Source organism: Alnus glutinosa, chromosome 12 (assembly GCF_958979055.1).
Source record: "Alnus glutinosa chromosome 12, dhAlnGlut1.1, whole genome shotgun sequence".
In the NCBI taxonomy this organism is placed as follows: domain Eukaryota; kingdom Viridiplantae; phylum Streptophyta; class Magnoliopsida; order Fagales; family Betulaceae; genus Alnus; species Alnus glutinosa.
Window position 1 is genome coordinate 18077291 of NC_084897.1, and position 19131 is coordinate 18096421.

At 40.9% G+C, this 19131-nt stretch overlaps 2 protein-coding genes across 2 annotated transcripts; one reads left to right on the forward strand and one right to left on the reverse strand.

Moving 5' to 3' along the window:
* Positions 1-486: 486 nt before the first annotated feature.
* On the forward strand, positions 487-16247 carry LOC133851659 (light-inducible protein CPRF2). The gene is made up of 6 exons (XM_062288179.1): positions 487-1015; positions 3060-3156; positions 14535-14745; positions 15094-15169; positions 15271-15396; positions 15584-16247. The coding sequence occupies exons 1-6, from the start codon at positions 563-565 to the stop codon at positions 15968-15970; spliced, it is 1350 nt and encodes a 449-aa protein (XP_062144163.1). The 5' UTR covers positions 487-562; the 3' UTR covers positions 15971-16247.
* A 12-nt stretch (positions 16248-16259) lies between these two features.
* On the reverse strand, positions 16260-18030 carry LOC133851658 (pentatricopeptide repeat-containing protein At3g18970). The gene has a single exon (XM_062288178.1). It carries the CDS (start codon positions 18000-18002, stop codon positions 16566-16568), a length of 1437 nt encoding a protein of 478 aa, XP_062144162.1. The 5' UTR covers positions 18003-18030; the 3' UTR covers positions 16260-16565.
* Between the last annotated feature and the right edge of the window lie 1101 nt (positions 18031-19131).

Sequence of the window (19131 nt, forward strand, 5' to 3'; positions counted from 1 at the left end):
TTGATCGGTTACAAAGATAACTAGTAATCAAAATATGACTCTTAAACTATCTAACTGATTGATTAGGATTAAGACAGACTTTCTTAACTCTAAACTAGGACTCTAACTCTACTCAGAATAATTGAAATTAAAATCCTTATCCGAAATTATTCGTTATTAGATACTAACACAAATACTAAATAATATGATCATATCACAATACAGATAAAGATAAATTTTACTGTTTGAAAATTAATGAAAATCTCTATCCCTAAAACAAGAAGCTCAAAGGCATTGACCAAACTTAGACGTCATAGCAAATAAGGGTATGCCTTAATTGTCATACAAATCTTGCAACCTCAAAAGAACTATAACAACAACAACATCAACGATAAATAATAAACGATTCCCAACATGCTTTTTCCTTCGACCAATAGACTTGTAGACCCCACCATATCCAAAGCCACGTCAGCAATCCGGATAAAATCATCCTGAAATTCGTACTGGCTGGAGAAAAGTGCAACAACAAAGACACAGACACAGAGAGAGAGAGAGAGAGAGATTGGAGAAACAGAGCGGGATAATGGATAGGGTGTTCTCAGTGGATGAAATCTCCGACCAATTCTGGTCACCCCCACTCCCATCGGGAACCGGACAATTGGACGAGTCGTCCAGAATGAACCGGAGCCCATCCGAGTGGGCCTTCCAGCGCTTCCTGCAGCTGGAGGTATCTTCCAACGCCACGTCCGACACTTCCTCCGCCAAAAGCGACGTCGTCGTCGAGATCAAGGACGACCACGATAGCGATAACGGTCGCACCCAGAATGCTGTTACTACTAATAATAATGATAATAACAAGAACAACAAGGTTGAGGCTGAGGCTGAGGCTAAGGCTAATGCTAATACTAATGCTAATACCACTGCCACGGCGTCGTTTAATACGCCTCCTCCGAACATCCCGATCGACTCCAAGGAGTACCAGGCCTTCCTTAAAAGCAAGCTCAATCTTGCTTGTGCTGCTGTGGCTTTAACTCGGGTAAATTTCTTTTGTTATTGTTAACAATCATTTTACTTTTTCTAATTTCTGGGTTTTGTTTCGTTACCCAGAAAGTTGTGGGAAAGAAAAAGTTTGGATCTGGTGTTAAGTTGTTCTGCTTGTGTTTCTTATGTTGTTTTGGTTTCAGCGGAACTGAGCTAAATAGTTGGTTTATTGATTGGGTGGTGTTTTTTGTTTTAGTGTGTGCCTGCTTCCCATATATTGAGAAATATGGGATTCAGAGTATTGATTTGTTTTCTTTTCTAGCATTTCTCGGCATCCAAACAGATTATTATATATTTTTCTAATCTTAAAATAACTTCTGATGAAACCGATTTCAATGTTTTTGTGGTCTTTGGTGAGTTTGAATCTTTCGTTTATGCATCAAGTGACAAAGAAAATACAAATAAGAAAAAAGACCCAAAATTGAAAATCATGACTTGGACAAATTTTTTCCTGTCATTTGACTATAGAATGAGTCCTGGGATCAAAATTACTTGTTTAAATGCAAGGCTTGCTTGTGGGGGCATATGTGATATCAGGGAATGTGAATTTTTGCTATAAAAGGTAATGTTCTTAGAGGCAAACGAAGCCTAGTCGGTTAGAGCCCAACTAAGCCTGAGATGTGAAAACCTTACTCTGTTAGGAGTAGACCAGACAAAAGGCGAGGAGTCTTCAAAGTCTTAGAGGGTTCCCTTTTTTAGATGTTTGGAATTATTTATAGTTTGCAAGGGTTCTGGAAAGTGGAAGGAAAGGAAAGAAAAGGAAGTGGAAGTTTGAATATGGTCATTCTTTTATGAGATAAAACTCAAAATCAGCTCCTAATATACGACAGGTCACCCACAAAACGAGGAGAAGGTCACCAGAAAAAAGCCTGCCCCCAAGGACCGGAGGTTACTAGTTCGAATCTCTCATTTTCCATCCCCTTGGAGCCAATTACTAACCAAAAAATAAAAAAGGAATGGAGAGAGTTTTGGGTGAAAGAGGACAATTCCTGTTTTCTGGGGGTGATAACCCTTTTAATGTGAGGCTCCTTGGAGGTGGTTCTTGGTGGAGTGTCTGAATGTATGTCCTGTGGTGGTCTTGCAGCTGTGCACTAGCTGTTTGATTATATGCCATGTAGTGGCCTGTTTTAGTGGGGTCCATGGTGATTTATATCTATATCAAATATGGTCATTCTTTTATGTGATAAACAAAAAATCAGCTCCCAATCAAGTATGTAGTTGGTTTGGTGTGCTCTGCTCGGCTGGGCTATGAATGCACAAGTCGGTAAAGAGTACATATGTTGAGCTACGGCAGTTTACCTTGTGGCGGATGCGAGTCCGCTTATCTCTCCAACTCGTGAACTTAGCCAATACGAAGCTATATGATAGCATCCAATATTTCTTTGTTAGAGGTGTTCCAAAAATGTATGCGATTGAGTAAATAGCTTGACTAATGAATGGTATGGATTATCAAAAACTTCCCAGGTTAGAGAACTTTCCCTGCTGTCCTTCTTTAAGCCGAACCTAACTTCTCTTCTTTCCCTTTAATTTTTTCTTTGATTTTTAAGGCTGAGTAAGTGAAGGGTTGATGAAGTAAACAAATCCCCAATCCCCTTAATTTTTTTCTTTTTCTTTGGTCACATCAGGCTTGAGGTACTTAGGCATGGTTTTGCCTACTTCTCATTTTGTAAACTAAAAGTGGATAATAAAACTGTTCTAAAGCAAAAGAGGGTAGCAAGAAATCTAACAAGTCACATGTTAGAGTGTATAAATAAGCCACAACTCCAAGCCATATTATTTAATTAAGTCTTCTGATTCATATATTTAATCGAAAAGTTATGGATCTTAACTTCATACGCCTTGCATCTGTTTTGGGTTTACTCCTTTTAGATTATCTACTTAAACATTTAATAGCAACTGGGGTTTGGGAATAAGAATGTCTATTTGCTTTCATACTTGTATTGAATATGATTTATAACTTTGCTTGAAGCAGATCTGAAGCCAATATATTTTATCAGATAAATACTAGTTAACTAAGTGTGTTTTATTCATGTGAACAGGGGTCTGTAGTAAAGCCTCAAGAATCTGCTGCTTTAGCTGACAATGGATTGCAGACTTCCTGTACTTCACAATTGGGATCCCAAGCCCCTTCTAAAGGTTTGCATCGCTTAACTCTTTGTATGTTTGTACCTGTGTATAAGATGATTCCTTTTTCTTTCTAGAATAGAGAATAATAAGGAAAATGTTTTAATATTCACGATGGGTCCACTAAGCTGCAACTATAAACTATGACAAAAATATAGCAATGGATAAAAACAGCCTGCACTCCTCAGTAGAATAAATGAAAGTCAGGTAACCCTGTTCAAGTGACCACACTTTTGAAAATAAAAATAGTCAAAAAAATTTAATGGGACAGCCTGACTTGACAAGGACTGTTGGCTAACTAATGTGCCCCAGAAATGTAAGCTTGACGAAGAGCCTTCAAGCGACAGGAAATATGAAGGCTCTTCAGATGAAAGTAGCCTTAAAAGTGTAGATCTTTCCACCTTGTATCGCTAAGATTGCAGATAAAAAGTGAAACGGAGAAAGTCATTTGGAGATGAGGCTATTCTTTCCTTGGAAGGTCAAAACTTTTTTTTGATAAGTAATCGCAAATTTATTAAAATAGTGTAAAGGTGCAACCCAAGTACGTAGGAGTATACAAGAGATACGCCTAACTAGTAGAAGAAAAAAGATCAAGAAAAACATGAATGAAATATTAAAATCAAATTTGCCCAGTGATAAGGTGTCTTGAAGAAATAATCCTTCAATTCCACCACTGTTCCCTCACGGACTTTAAAACCTCTAATAATTTCTTTTTCTCTAAAGACACCACATTAGGTAGGACGGTACCATTTTCCACACTGCAGCAATTGAAGCCTACCAAATTGCCCTCTTTAGCAAGTGAAAATGTCTACCACTCGACTAGGCATAACCCTAGCTACCCCCACACAGCTGAATAAAGAATTCCATAGAGCGCTAGTAATCTCACAATGGAGTAAAAGGTGATCCATTGATTCCCCACTCTTCTTACACATGCAACACCAATCAACAACAATGACATACCACTTCCTTAGATTGTCCATAGTAAGGATCTTCCTTAAAGCGTCCAACTAAGCAAAGAATACAACTTTCAAGGGAAACTTATTCCGCCAAATACTCTTCCAAGGGAAAGGAGTACTATCGTTAGGAACAAGGACATTGTAGTATGATCTAACATTGAACAACCCTCTCTTAGGGGTACCTAACAAAGCTTGTCTTCATCACCCCATCTTAATATGAAGGAGTACAACAAATTGAAGAACTTATATGGGAAAGATACTTCAAAGTGTTGATCCCCTTAACACAGATCCTCTCGAAACCAATAAGAATGTCATTGCAAATAAGGTTAACCTAGCTAAGTCAGAATTCATATGGGTAATGTGGATGGGCAGGCTGGCATCTTAAGTTGTGGGGTTTCCTCTTTGCTTTTGAAGTATCTTGGTCTTTTGCTGGGGGACTCTTATAAAGCCAAGTCTGCTTGGGATGGTGTAGTTGAAAAGATTGAGCATCGATTGGCTAATTGGAAAATGATGTATTTGTTTAAGGATGGAAGGGTCACCCTGATAATGAGCACTATTTCCAATTTACCTACGTACTTCTTATCTCTTTTCTCCATTCCTGCTGGTGTGGCAAATCGCATAAGAAGCTTTATTGAGATTTCTTATGGGGTGGGATAGGTGAAAAGTTCAATTATAACATGATTAGTTGGTCCAAGATTTACTTTTCAATTTTTGAGGGAGGGTTAGAGGTTCAAAACTTGAAGATGTTCAATCGTGCTCTTTTAGGGAAATGGTTGTGGCGTTATGTGCGTGAGAGAGATGCATGGTGGAGAGCTGTGGATTCAATCGATATCTCTGACTTTTGGCTTATTAGTCTTATCAGTGAGGTTTATAAGATCATCGCTAAAGTTCTTACTAATAGAATGAGTTCTATTATGGAAAAGATTATCTTAAGCCTCAAAACGCTTTTGTTAAAGGTAGGCAGATCCTGGATTCAGTCCTTATAGCTAATGAATGTTTGGACAATCGTCTCAAGTCCGGCGATCCTAGGTTACTTTTTTTTTTTTGGATGAATAAAACCCTTTATAAAACCAAACAAATCTCTACAACACTCCAGTCAAAACTGGAATCAAAATCCCAGCAGGGATAACATCCAAACCCCAACAGCTCCCAAAACAAAGCCCCCCCCCCCCAAAAAAAGAGGCAGAAACACAAACAAAAACCAAAGACAAGCAACCAGTACAAATAATCAGCTCAATCCAAACAGCCTACAAGGAAAATCTAGCTACTAATTTCACTTTAACCTCTCAACGTATCTTAGAGAGGATCCCATCTTCGGTCTTAGGAGCCCGGCCATGAAGAAGGGCATTCCGATTCATCCACAAATTATACACTGCAGCAGCAAAACAAAGTCTCCTTGCCGTGGCTTGCAGCTGCTTACCTTTCATGCACCCTAAACTCCATTGAACAATCGAATCCCAAGAAATTGGGACATCAATCATCCTACACTCAGCCATAAGAGATCTCCAAATTCTTCTACTAAAGCTACACTCAAAGAATAAGTGGTCAAGGGACTCTTGGCTAGCACGGCAGAAGAGGCATAGACTGTCCCCACTATAGCCCTAACCGCAGAGTTTTTCCTTAGTAGACAAAGCATCATGGAAAGCAAGCCAAAGAATAAAAGCATGTCTAGGAATAGCAGCAGAAAACCAGACAATTTCATGCCAAAAAACCTCCGGTTTCTTAACCCTAAGCCTCTCCCAAGTTTCAGCACTGGAAAAAACACCACTCTTAGTGTCTCAGACCGGTTGATCAACCTTACCAAAATCAATTTCAGGCAACCGACTTTGAATATCAGCAATAGCCTCCGATCTAGCATGAGGCCAGAACCAATCCCTACTCTTGATAATAGAAGACAGCATAGGGCCAATAAAAGGACCAGCATCATACACAATTCTATAACCAAAAGTATCAATCAATCTGCTTGATGGATGCCATTAATCATACCAAAGGAAAATGCTACTTCCATCGCCAATCTTGAACTTAAGGAACTGTTTGGCAAGACTCCTAAGATTCAAGATTTTCCTCCAACTCCAAGGACAATGTTGAGGGATGGGAACCTCCCAAAAGCTCTGTCCTTTTAACCGGTTATGTTGGATCCAAGCAACCCAAAGAGAACTAGCACGAGAAAAGAGATTCCAAACATGGTTTAGCATAGAAACCTGATTCCAAATAGGCAAACTTTTAAGCTCAAGACCACCCTCCTTCTTAGGCACACAAACTTTCTCCCAAGCCACTTTAGCCCTAGCCTTTTCATCATTTCCATTCCATAAAAAACGATTGAATTTCTACTCCAACAATCTAATAATCTTCATAGGAAGAATAAAAATTCTGGACCAGAGAACTTGAAGGCTAAACAAAATGGAAGAGATGAGTTGCAGTCTTCCAGCAAAGGAAAGGTGCTTAACCAACCAAGAATCCATCCTAGCCGTCACTCGGCTTATAAGACATTCACAATCCACAGCAGTAAGCCGTTTAGAAATCAAAGGAACACCTAAATATCTGACCGGCAGATTACCCTCATTCATCCTCAAAAAATCCAGAATCTCACTCTTCTTATCAATATGCAATCCAACACAAAAGACACAACTTTTTGCTGGATTTGCTTTGAGACCCAAAAGCACCTCAAAATCCTCTAGGACCTTTTGGATAACCTGAATAGATCTCAACTTACCAGCAGAGAAGATGAGAAGATCATCTGCAAAACAGAGATGAGTAAGCTTCAAAGTCAAGCACTTCGGGTGGAACAGGAACCCTTTATTACCATTGACAGCATCTTCCAAAAGAAGGGAAAGAATTTCCATGGCAATTACAAATAAATAAGGAGACATGGGATCTCCTTGCCTCAAGCCCTTCTTTCCCTGAAAATACCCCACTAAAAAGCCATTAAGAGAAATGGAGTAGCTTGGGCTAGTAATACACTCCTTCACCCAAAGAACAAACTTAGCCAGGGCTCCAAAACAATGAAGACAATGAAGAATAAAACCCCAACTAACAGAGTCGTAGGCCTTCACGAGGTCAACTTTCAAGGTGCATCGAGGTTGGCCTTGGTTTTTATGATAATCAAAAACCAACTCCTGAGCCAGCAAGATGTTTTCAGCAATACTACGATTGGGAATGAAGGCACCTTGAGAAGGGCTGATAATATCATCAAGACCCGGCAACAACCGATTAGCAAGAATTTTGGCTATAAACTTGTAAACAAGGTTACAACAAGAAATATGCCGGTAATCACTCATAGTCTCCGGATTACACTTCTTAGGCACAAGAGTGAGGATAGTAGAATTGGTCTCTCTAAGCAATTTTCCAGTAGTGAAAAATTCCAGAATAGCCAGATTAATATCCTCCCCTATAACCGGCCAAGCTTTGAGAAAAAATTCAACTGAGAACCCATCCTGGCCAGGGGCCTTTCCCTTACTCATAGAAAAAATAGTTCTATGAATTTCCTCCCTTGTTACCTCAGCACTCATCCCAGCCACACAAGAAGAGGAGAGAATTTCCTCTTAACCAGCTGAGAAACCCGGCTAGCCTTTACAGAAGAAAAGACATGATTTGAAGAACCTAACAGATTTTTATAAAAGCCTACCACAATGTCTTTGATACTCTGTATATCAACCACCATATCCCCATTCTCATCCTTAAGCCCCTTAATCAAGTTAGAAGAGTTTCTAATCTTGATAGATTTTTTTTTTTTTTTTATAAGTAAGAAAATTTCATTAAAAGTGTAAGGCGCTCCTAAGTACACAGGAAGTATACACATAAGCAATCCAGCTAGCCCACATGAAAAACCCATAAGAAACTACATACCCACAACACCCAAAACCCACATGAAACCCAAGATACAATAGAAACCTCCCAACAAACACCCAAGATACAAAGTAACCCCTATAATAAAATAAAACCCAATAGAACTCTCCATTCAACACCCAAGATACAAAGTAATTCCCCATAAAACAATAAAACCCAAGATTCAAAAGAAATCTCCCATCAAACACCCAAGATACAAAAGAACCCCCCATGATACAATAAAACCCAAGATACAAAGTAACCCCCCTCATTAAAAAAAACCCCCCAAAACCAAGAAAACCCCCAAAACCCGCACAACAATACCCCAAATACAAGAAAGCAAACCCAAAATACAAAGAAAATCCAGAGTTACAGGAGGAGAAAAAATAAAAAATAAAAAACAGTGGCGCCACGCGCACCGGTGCGCCACCGGCGCGTGTAGACACGCGCAACCGGATCGGCGTGAAACCAGCCGGAAGGACCACCGGAAGAAGCGGAAATTGCCTGAAAAGCCATCGGTGAGGCGCGTGTGTGCAGGAGAGGTCCCATACGCCGCAGATCTAGCACCCAAAAAACAGAAACACCCACGGCCACTCGCGCCGGAACGGCGCGTGGTGGCCACCCGCAGCAGTGCCGACGGCGGAGAAGAGTCGGACCACGACGGAGAGTCCTCCGGAGAGGCACGTGGACGGCGAGGAGGCCCCAAAACCCGTAGATCTACAACCCAAGAAGCGCATGAACAAAAACAGCCCCCCACAACGGCGCGGCGGCAACCATAGAGACGGCGACATCGGCAAGGACCGGAACAAGCCGCTGAGGTCACGAGCGCGCCGGAAAACCCAACCACTGAGAACTACCCCCAACAAAAGAAAACCCCAAAACTAAAAGACCCAAGCGAAGAAGAAAAGCTAAGAGAACCTAGACCGGAGAGGAACTAGAAGAGGAGGAGGGAGGGAGGATGGGATCCATCTTCCCTCCCTCAAGCGAAGCAGAGTAGGCTAAGGGTTTTTTGAAAAGAGCGGGACGAGAGAGTCTGGAGAGTCTTGATAGATTTATGAAAATAAGAGTTATTTCCATCACCCAGATTCAACCAATTTACTCTAGATTTCTGCCGCAGAAAATTTTCCTCAGCCAAGGAAAGAGAGATGTAGAGATGCATACACTCTTTAACTTTCCTGTGAAGAGAATTATCCCCATGAGAAGCCAAGTATATAGATTGGGCTTGAGTCAGAGCATCCCTAGCCTGCAGGACCTTTTGCCCCAAACCACCGAAAATTTCCAAATTCTTCTTCTTGAGGATCTTTTTGACTGCTTTCAGTTTAGCATACAGTTTGAACATAGCATAACCCTCAAAATGAAGACTCCAACCTTCAACAACCCATTCCAGGAAAAGCTTATGTTCAGCCCAAAAGTTGAAGAACTTAAAAGTTTTGGGACCAAAACTAATAAAAGGCTCAACAACAATAACTGCTGGAGAGTGATCCGAAACACCTGCATCAAGAAATTCCACAGATGTGTTGCCAAACCTCTGCAACCAGTCCATAGAAGCCATAACCCGGTCCAGTTTTTTTGCAACAAAAGAATCGCCAGCTTGCTTATTAGACCATGTATACAGACAGCCAGTAAAGGGCAAATCCACCACTTCAATAGATTGAATGCAAGCTCCAAAATCAAGTTCATAACAGTTGAGCATGCCAGTACTACTACGCTCGTGATGCAACCGAATCACATTAAAATCCCCAACAAGTAACCAGGGAATAGAGCAAAAAGACTCCTTAATGAAGATCAGTTGTTGCAACAATCTCTTCCTATCAACCCCATGATTAGCACCATAGCCTGTAGAAAGGATCCAAGGATCCTTACCAGATTTAGGACAAACATTACAAGTTAGAACTTGTTCATGCACATCCAAAGAATGAATGTCAGCTATTCCCGGGTCCCAACAAATTCAAATTCTCCCATAACAGTGAGCACCATTGTTATGGAGAACCTCCCACCCAGGCAAAGTATTAGAAATAACTCTGTCCATATTTTCCTGCCTGACTTTAGTTTCTACCAAGCACAAAATAGAAATTTTCCAAAGCCGAATCACCTTTCTTATCTCCCTTTGTTTAAAGGCCTTATTGAGGCCTCTAATGTTCCAAGAGAGAACCTTCATAGCAAGGGATGGGGAGAAAAACCTCTCTCGGGGCTAGACCCCCCAAATTCACCTACCTTGGCTTTACCCTTATCATTGGAAGCCAAGGCATTCTCAAAAATGTCCAAAAAAGTAGAGGGAGGTCTAATCTGGTTCTCCACCTCCTCATCAACACCCTTATCACTGGATCTTAGAGCTGAAAAAGAATTAGATAATCTAACTCCACCAACTCCAGCTTTAGGTTTCTGACCAACAGCAAAAACCTTTTTCTTCACAAAACCCTTAGGCTTGCTAATAACTTTATCAAACGCCTTAGAATTCTGGCCAACCTCAAACTTCTTCTGTTGAACACCCTTAGCTTGGCCCTTAGGAATCCACACCTGCTTTTCCTTCTTGGAGCAAGCAAAAGCAGCATGGCCAAAGCCCTTGCAAACCGAGCACTTCGGTGGTAGCCAAGGATACACAACTCCCACAGTAACTACCTCACCATTACTCCTTTGAATCTCGATTTCTTTCGGGCAATCTGAATTCATATCAATTTCAACCAGAACCCGAGCAAAACCCAATCTCTTTTGGTCCTCAGTCACCTTATCCGCATATATGGGCTTGCCAACCCCACTAGCCACGTAGCATAAGCAAGAAGGGGACCAGAATTCCAGAGTTAAATGCAAGAAGTTCACCCACACTGGAATTGAAGTAAGAGTAAGCTTCAAAACCTGCATACCCGGCTTCCAGTTCCTCAAAATCAGAGGTTTGTTTGCAATATGCCATAATTTGGATTCAAGCACTTCATCACAAACACTTTCATCAAGAAAACGGAAGATAAACATACCATTCTCAAGAGAAAAACCTCAACCTCACCAAAATCTTTCCACATAATGGCAACCGACTTCTTAACAAGAAAGAAAGGAAGTGGTTTATCTAAAAACTGACCAACAAGACTAGCTTTCCACTTATTAATTCCTTCTGCAACAACATCATCCGGAGGACAAACAATAGTTTTCCCACCAGATTTTTGAGGAGCAAAATATTGCATCTTCTCTGAAGAGCGTTCAGATTTGAATAGATTGCTCCAGATAGTGGTATTCTGATCATCAGAAGCAACTTGATTCTCCAAATCCTCAACAAAAGCTTGAGATCCTTCTAGAGAATCTAAGCTAAGACGATCAACCTCAATCTCTTGATGCCCTTCCACAGAGCAATCAACAGCAGCTTGATCAATCTCAACATTAAGAGTCTCGGCCAAAGGATGACCCTCCACATCCTTATTCCGATCAACCTCATTATCCTACGGCAGCAAGTCCAAGACATGACAAAATTCTGCCTCAACACTTAACTCCGTATCATTACGATCATGATTAGCATCAGCAAAAACATCACAATCAATAGGAGATTCTTCTACAGGAGGATCAACTAAGACCGAATTACCAATAATCCCCTTCGGATTACCTCTACCCAAACCACGACCACGACTTCCTCTCCCTTTTTTTGCCATACCCAACCGCAACCCTTAAACAAGAATTCTAGACCAATCCATAGGAATCTCAACAACAAGAAGAATGTAAGAGATCACCTGACCAGCGAATCCGCAGAGCTCCGGCAGCAATTCCGGCACCCACTCGCCGAACGAGATGAAAAGCAATTCTCCCGCGCAAGGAAACCCAGAGCTCTCTAAAAAAGGGTGACGTGGCAAAGGGCGAATCTAGTTACTTTGCAAGCTAGATATTGTAAAGGCTTTTGACCATGTCAACTGGAATTTCCTTTTGTACATGGTGAGGAGGTGTGGTTTTAGAGAGAAATAGTGCTCTTGGATAGTGCATTGCATATCTTCGGTTTGCTTCTCCGTTTTGGTAAATGGCTCCCCAGCTAGCTTTTTCAGTAGTTCTTGTGGGTTGAGGTAGGGTGACCCACTATCTCCTTTTTTCTTCGTTAAAGTTATGGAGGCTTTGGGCAAAATGATCACTGCTACTGTTGATAGAGGTTTTCTCTCAGGCTTCTCTGTGGGTTCTAGGCCTCCAGCCGTAAACATCTCTCACTTGTTGTTCGCGAATGATACTTTGGTTTTTTGTGGGGCCAAACTTAGTCATCTCTGAGTTCTACTCTTATTTTTTGAAGCTGTTTCTGGTTTAAAGGTTAATCTGGGTAAGTCTGTTTTGGTTCCTGTGGGTAATGTGGACAACATGGGTGAGTTGACTAGCATTCTAGGTTGTGGGACCTCCTTTCTGCCCTTGAAGTACCTTGGCTTCCCGCTAGGGGCTTCTTACAAGGCAAAGTCTATTTGGGATGTCACTGTGGGAAAGATGGAGTGTCGGTTGGCCAGTTGGAAACGGATGTATCTTTCCAAAGGCAGCAGGGTCACCCTTATTAAGAGCACACTTTCCAACTTACATACGTACTTTTTGTCCCTCTTCCCCATCCCTCCTAGTGTGGCTAATCGCATTGAGAAGCTCCAACAAGACTTTCTATGGGGAGGGATTGGTGATGAATTTAAATATCACATTGTTAGCTGGGCTAAGGTTTGCTCCCCAATCTCTGAGGGAGGGTTGGATATCCGTAACTTAAGAATGTTCAACCGCACTCTTCTAGGTAAATGGATGTGGCGCTTTGGTATTGAGAGAGATGATTGACGGAGAACAGTAGTGGATTCCAAACGGATGTATCTTTCCAAAGGCAGCAGGGTCACCCTTATTAAGAGCACACTTTTCAACCTACATACGTACTTTTTGTCCCTCTTCCCCATCCCTCCTAGTGTGGCTAATCGCATTGAGAAGCTCCAACGAGACTTTCTATGGGGAGGGATTGGTGATGAATTTAAATATCACATTGTTAGCTGGGCTAAGGTTTGCTCCCCGATCTCTGAGGGAGGGTTGGATATCCGTAACTTAAGAATGTTCAACCGCACTCTTCTAGGTAAATGGATGTGGCGCTTTGGTATTGAGAGAGATGATTGACGGAGAACAGTAGTGGATTCCAAATTTGGTTGTTTATGGGGCGGATAGTGCTCCCACGTTCCTACAGGAGCTTTTGGGGTGGGATTATGGAAGAATGTTAGAAAAGGTTGGGAGACTTTTTTAGGCTACACCAAATTCGAAGTGGGAGATGGAACCGGGATTAGCTTTTGACACGATCTGTGGGTCTAGAATATGACTCTCAAGGCAACTTTTCCAGCCTTGTTTGGTTTAGCTGCTGCGAATGATGCCTTTGTTGCAAATAACCTAGAGTTCTTGTGAGGTTCCAACTAGTGGAACGTGAGCTTCACTAGAGAAGCGCATGATTGGGAGGTGAATGTTTTTGCTTCTTTCTTCCAGATGTTGCATTCAGGTATAGTCAGAAGAGGTGGTGAAGACAAGCTTTGGTGGGTCCCTTCCAAAAAAGGCCTTTTCAAGGTCGAGACTTTTTTTCACTCCTTGACTCGTACTATAGGTGCTTGCTTTCCTTGCAAGTGTGTGTGGCGGATCCAAGCCCCCTCAAAGGGCGGCCTTCTTTTCGTAGTCGACGGCTCTTGATAAGATCCTCACCTTGGACAATCTCAGGAAGCACCATGTTATCGTGATAAACAAATGTTGCATGTGCAAGAAGGCGGGGGAGTCCGTGGGCCATCTCATTCTCCATTGCGATGTGGCTTCTACCTTGTGGTACTCTCTTTTTAGTTGCTTTGGGTTGTCTTGGGTTATGCCACGATAAGTTATCAATCTGCTTGCTTGTTGGTGATCTTCGGGCTAGTTGAGGAGTGCTACGGTGTGAAAAATGGTGTCCACTTGCCTCTTTTGGTGCTTATGGAGGGAAAGAAATAGTCGGAGCTTTGAGGACGTGGAGAAGACCCCTAAGGAACTTTTATCCTCCTTCTATCACACTCTGTATCTTTGGACTACAACTTATGTGTCTCCCTTGTCTCTTAGCTTTCTCGATTTTCTTACTCGTTTCTCTAAAGGCGTTTCATTTTGTATACTCCCAATGTACTAAGGGGCGCTTTACACTTTTATTGAGATTGGTTTATTACTTATCAAAAAAAAATTGGCAGTGCTTGGGGTGTGTGGTGTTCTGTTGATCCCCCTAGTCCGTACGAGGTGGGGCTTTGGAAGAATATTAGGAGGGGTTGGAGGATGTTTTCTAGTCATATCAGATTTGATCTTTCATGAGGCCGTTGTTCCCAGCTGTTCCCAGCTGCAGGTGCCATGTTCCCAGCTGTTAGTGGTCTAGAGTAAAGAATAGATATGTACTGGTGACTATAGAAAATAGAGTGGAGAGCCAAATAGAGTGCCCTTTATTTATGTATGGTTGGTGATGGTAATAATATGACCTGTGTTCGTTCATGATCTTTTTCTTGCATAGGTACCTTCTTTTCCCTTTTTCATAGTCCTTCACTGGCTCAGTGGAATTATGTGTGGATGATGAGAAATACAGTTATCTTCTTAGGTTTTTAATTTTTAGTTTACATTTTTATCGTGTATCTAATTTTATTACCTATGTAGGAGCTGGGTATGATTCATCCAGATCACGAGAGAAGGACTCTAATGGACCACTTGGGAGTTCATCCTTACCTGCAATTCAAAAGAGATCTGGGGTCCCAGTGAGGTCAACAACAAGTGGATCATCAAGAGAACTGTCAGATGATGAGGAAGTTGAAGGAGAAAATGAACTGAGTCAGAGTACGGACCCTGCTGATGTGAAACGTGTAAGGAGGTAAGCATGTTCTCTGCTGTTGTATTAATAATGTTATAGGTATGTTATTTGCAGAAGTTGGGGTTTGTTGTATCCACTGGGTACCCGGTGGTATAATATATGTAGTTGGTGTACGGTCAAGTTGACATAAATTCATCTTCAATGGGCGATATTACTTGTTCCCACAAAATGCAGTTTCCTGCAATATGGACCATGTGTTCTCATGTCCGATAGAAAAGCCATACTGCTGTACTGTTAAAGTGTGTACACTTTTTATCCTCTTTATGTTTTTCATTGAGGGATCAATTTCATGGTTCTATATGCATGTTGAATTCATTTTCATTAATTAATTCATATGATATGTTGTAGGATGCTTTCCAATAGAGAGTCGGCTAGACGCTCAAGAAGAAGAAAGCAGGCCCATTTGACTGAGCTTGAGACGCAGGTGTGGCCTTTTTTTCTTTTTGATCCATTGTTTTTGCTATTTATTGTTTCTTTCCCATTATAAATCTTGGATAGATTTTCTAACTCAATGTCCTTTAATAGGTTGCTCAACTAAGAGTTGAAAATTCTTCTCTGTTAAAGCGCCTTACTGACATAAGCCAAAAGTACAATGAAGCAGCTGTTGACAATAGAGTTTTAAAAGCGGATGTCGAAACATTTAGAGCAAAGGTGAGTTATTTATTTCGATTGTTCTTAAAGCTGAGCGTCTTGCCCGATGGGCATGCATCAAAACCTACAATGTATAGGGATTGAAACTCGATTATTAAAGGTTCTTAGTTAAACAAAGAAATTTTTCTAAAGGAGAAGAAGGAAACCTGATTTAGAAATTATTTCTATCCATGTGATTTTTTTCCAGGTTAAGATGGCAGAAGAGACAGTCAAAAGAATTACTGGATTGAACCCCATGTTCCATGCCATGTCTGAAATATCCTCAGCAGCAATGCCATCATTTGATGGAAGCCCTTCTGACACATCAACAGATGCTGCCGTGCCGGTGCAAGATGACTCAAACCATCACTTTTATCCACCCAATGCCATCAATAATGTGTCTACTCATGATCTGAGAGTTAACAATGGCTTGGCAGACATTTCTCCTGTTGAAAATGTGCAGCAGAAATCAGCAGCAGGAAACAAGATGGGAAGAACAGCTTCTTTGCAGCGAGTGGCTAGCTTGGAGCATCTTCAGAAGCGGATCCGTGGGGGTGTAAGTGCTTGTGGGCCGCAGTCCAACGGGGAGCAGTAGCAGCAAAGGATGATTTGAAGAATGATCACAATGCAGTACTATTTTTGGTTTTACTGTGTAAAAAAAGCCTATTCTTTATGTTAACTACAGTACTGTTAATTGAACCTCTATTTATTAACTCTACTGATCAATGTGACGCTCGATGTAACAGCTTATCTTGTCAAGTTGGCCAAAACTTCATCCCCATTTCTTGTTGGGGTTTCCTACGTGTATGAACTTTTATGTTCAACATCATTTTGACACAATAGGGCACTAAGTGCCTATTGATGATCTTCAAGATGACTTTTTTTGATATCTTTAGAGCTAAGAACATTTCTGCTTATTCTAATCATAAAGCCATCAGGCACAAATTAGTTGCAAATATTGTATGGAATCATTGACATATGTTATACACTTCCCTTACATGATGCCATATGGTTACACTGACAATTCATCATTCGGGTCTTTCTTGTATGTGGTACCCTTCTGCCTTTTGGCATTTAGATTCTCATTTCCATAATTTCTTCTTATTGAACCTTTCATATAGGCAACTAACTGATGAATTCTTTTCGCCAATTAATTCCATCTTCTCATCGTCCACTTGATACCTACAAGGCTACAACGCATCCAATAGACAATTGTTCATGGTTTGGACTGAACTACAACCAGGCTTGTTCTCTATCTTCTTAATCTTCATGTCCTCTCTCACAATCTCCACATGCTCCCACCTTTCTGCTGAGGCATAAACATTCGACAAAGCTACGTAGTCTTCACTCCTAACAATCACATCCACAGCACTCTTCTCCGGCTGTCGCTGGAGGAGAAGCTTCCCCACCTTCTCACCCATTGCAACATCCCCATGAACTTTGCAAGCACTTAGCAAACTCCTCCACAATATGGCATCGGGTTCAATCGGCATCCCCATTACAAATTCATATGCCTCTTTCAAGTGTCCAGCACGACCAAGAAGATCAACCATGCATCCATAGTGTTGCATTCCAGGCATGACACAAAAATTACTCTTCATCTTATCAAACAAATGAAGACCTTCTTCAACAAGCCCCACATGGCAACAGGCTGATAACAGGCTAGTAAAAGTCACTGCATTGGGCTTAACACCATAAGCCCCCATTGCATCCAAAAGCTCCAATGCTTCCTTTCCTCTCCCATGGATAGCTAGTCCAGTTGCCATTGCTGTCCAAGTCAATACATTGCGGTCTTTCATTCGCCTAAAAACAGATAAAGCACTCTCAAGGCACCCACATTTTGAATACATATCAACCAAACCAGTGCCAATAAACACGTCATTTTCAGGAACACAAACCGTCTTCTCTATATACCCATGAACACAAGCCCCAGTTTCCAGCACACCCATTTGAGAAGCCGCGGAAAGAATGCAAACCATTGTGGTATCAGTCGGTTTCAGTCCGCAAACATCGGCCAACATGTCCCGAAACAACGACAATGCATCGCGAGCACATTCCTTAGTCCTTTCTCTTTGCGAACAATACCCAGTAATCATCGCATTCCAAGTAACATTACTTCTCACCGCCATTTCATCAAACACTCTTCGTGCGGAATAAACATCCTTATTACTCGCATAAAAATGTATCGTTGTTGTTTGCACCAAAATATTTGACACAACACCGCGTTTCAAAACCCGTCCATGTATTTGTCTCCCTTCCCACAATGTTGATAGTGAAGGAGCTCTAGCGCAAGCCCCAATGACGAAAATATACGTAAAATCATCGAATGATAAAGTTTCTTCCTTTGAAACCCAATTGGCAAAAACAAGAATTGAGTGTTTAGGCCGAGTACAGCGGATTAAAGTGTTTAAGAGTAACAGGTTTGGGTTGCCGAAGTGTTTGAGCACTAAATGGGCATGTGGGAAGGATGAAACGGCGCAGTATTGGTCGATGAGTTTGGCCAAAAGAGAGGGTGATGTGAGGCTGTTGGTGATCAACTGGGCATGAATTTGTTTGAGGTGGTGGGTGGTTTTGGGTTTGTTGAGGTTTAAGAGGGAGAGACAAGTGAGTCTTGGGGAAAAGGGCATGTGGGTGGATCTTGGACTTGGACTTGGATTGAAGCGAGGTAAGAGAAACCCAAAATATAAGAAAAGATTGTTTGAATAAGGGGCTATATCATTATCTATAATTAGTTATAGAGTCGACAATATTTTATACAATTCGGGAATATGATACGAATGCAATACAAAATTAGTGTATTGAAAATAAGATATTTGACATGTTTAATAAAAATGGGTTGAGTTAAGATTAATTTATATATTTTTGTACTTATGTCTCGACGCTCTGAACCCGACATGCGACATTTATGGTTAAACTTTTTTTTATACGATTAACGAATTCAACACAAATCAAAGACAAAACTAGCGAATTAGGAATGAGAAGTATGATCCGTTTAATTAAATAGGTTGAGTTATAATTAACCTATATAGTTTTATATTCATGCCTCGATAAGACTCGAATCCAACACTTGAACACAAATTGATATGTTTAATATAACAGTCGTATAACAATCTACTAAATAAATAGCGTTACTCTTGTTATAAAAAAAAAAAAAAAAAAAAAGGCACTATTTTTATTCTTTTTAATTTAAATTAAAGGGTTAAATACGTTTTTGTCTCATGTGGTTTAACTCCTTTATTTTTTGCTCATCGATTTCGTATTGCAAATGATACTGTAGTTTTGGAGAAAGACAGAAATGGTACATCCGTTCAAAAACTAACGGTAATCCACGTCAGTGCCACTAAACATCATTAAAAAGTTGACACTTGTCCAAGATGCCACATAAATTTGCCCTTTCAACTGCGGGTATAACATGTACATGCCATATCCATGTCATATATATTTTTTTTAAAAGCTTTAATTTTTTTTATTTTTTATTTTAAAAAAAAAAAAAGTAGGGGTGGTTGAGCCACCCCCTTAGCCGATCTGGGGGTGATTGAACCACCCCCATGGGCCATGGGGTGGTTCGACCACCCCCAATGGCCAAAACTCATAAATTTTTATTTTTATTTTTTATTATTATTATTTCTCTTTGGCCTTGTGAGGGTGACCAAACCATCTCAAAGGGCTATGGGGTAGTTCGGCCACCCCCAGACTGGTTAAGGTGGCGGCTCAGCCACCCTTCCTATTGTTTTGTTTTGTTTTTCTTTTCAATTT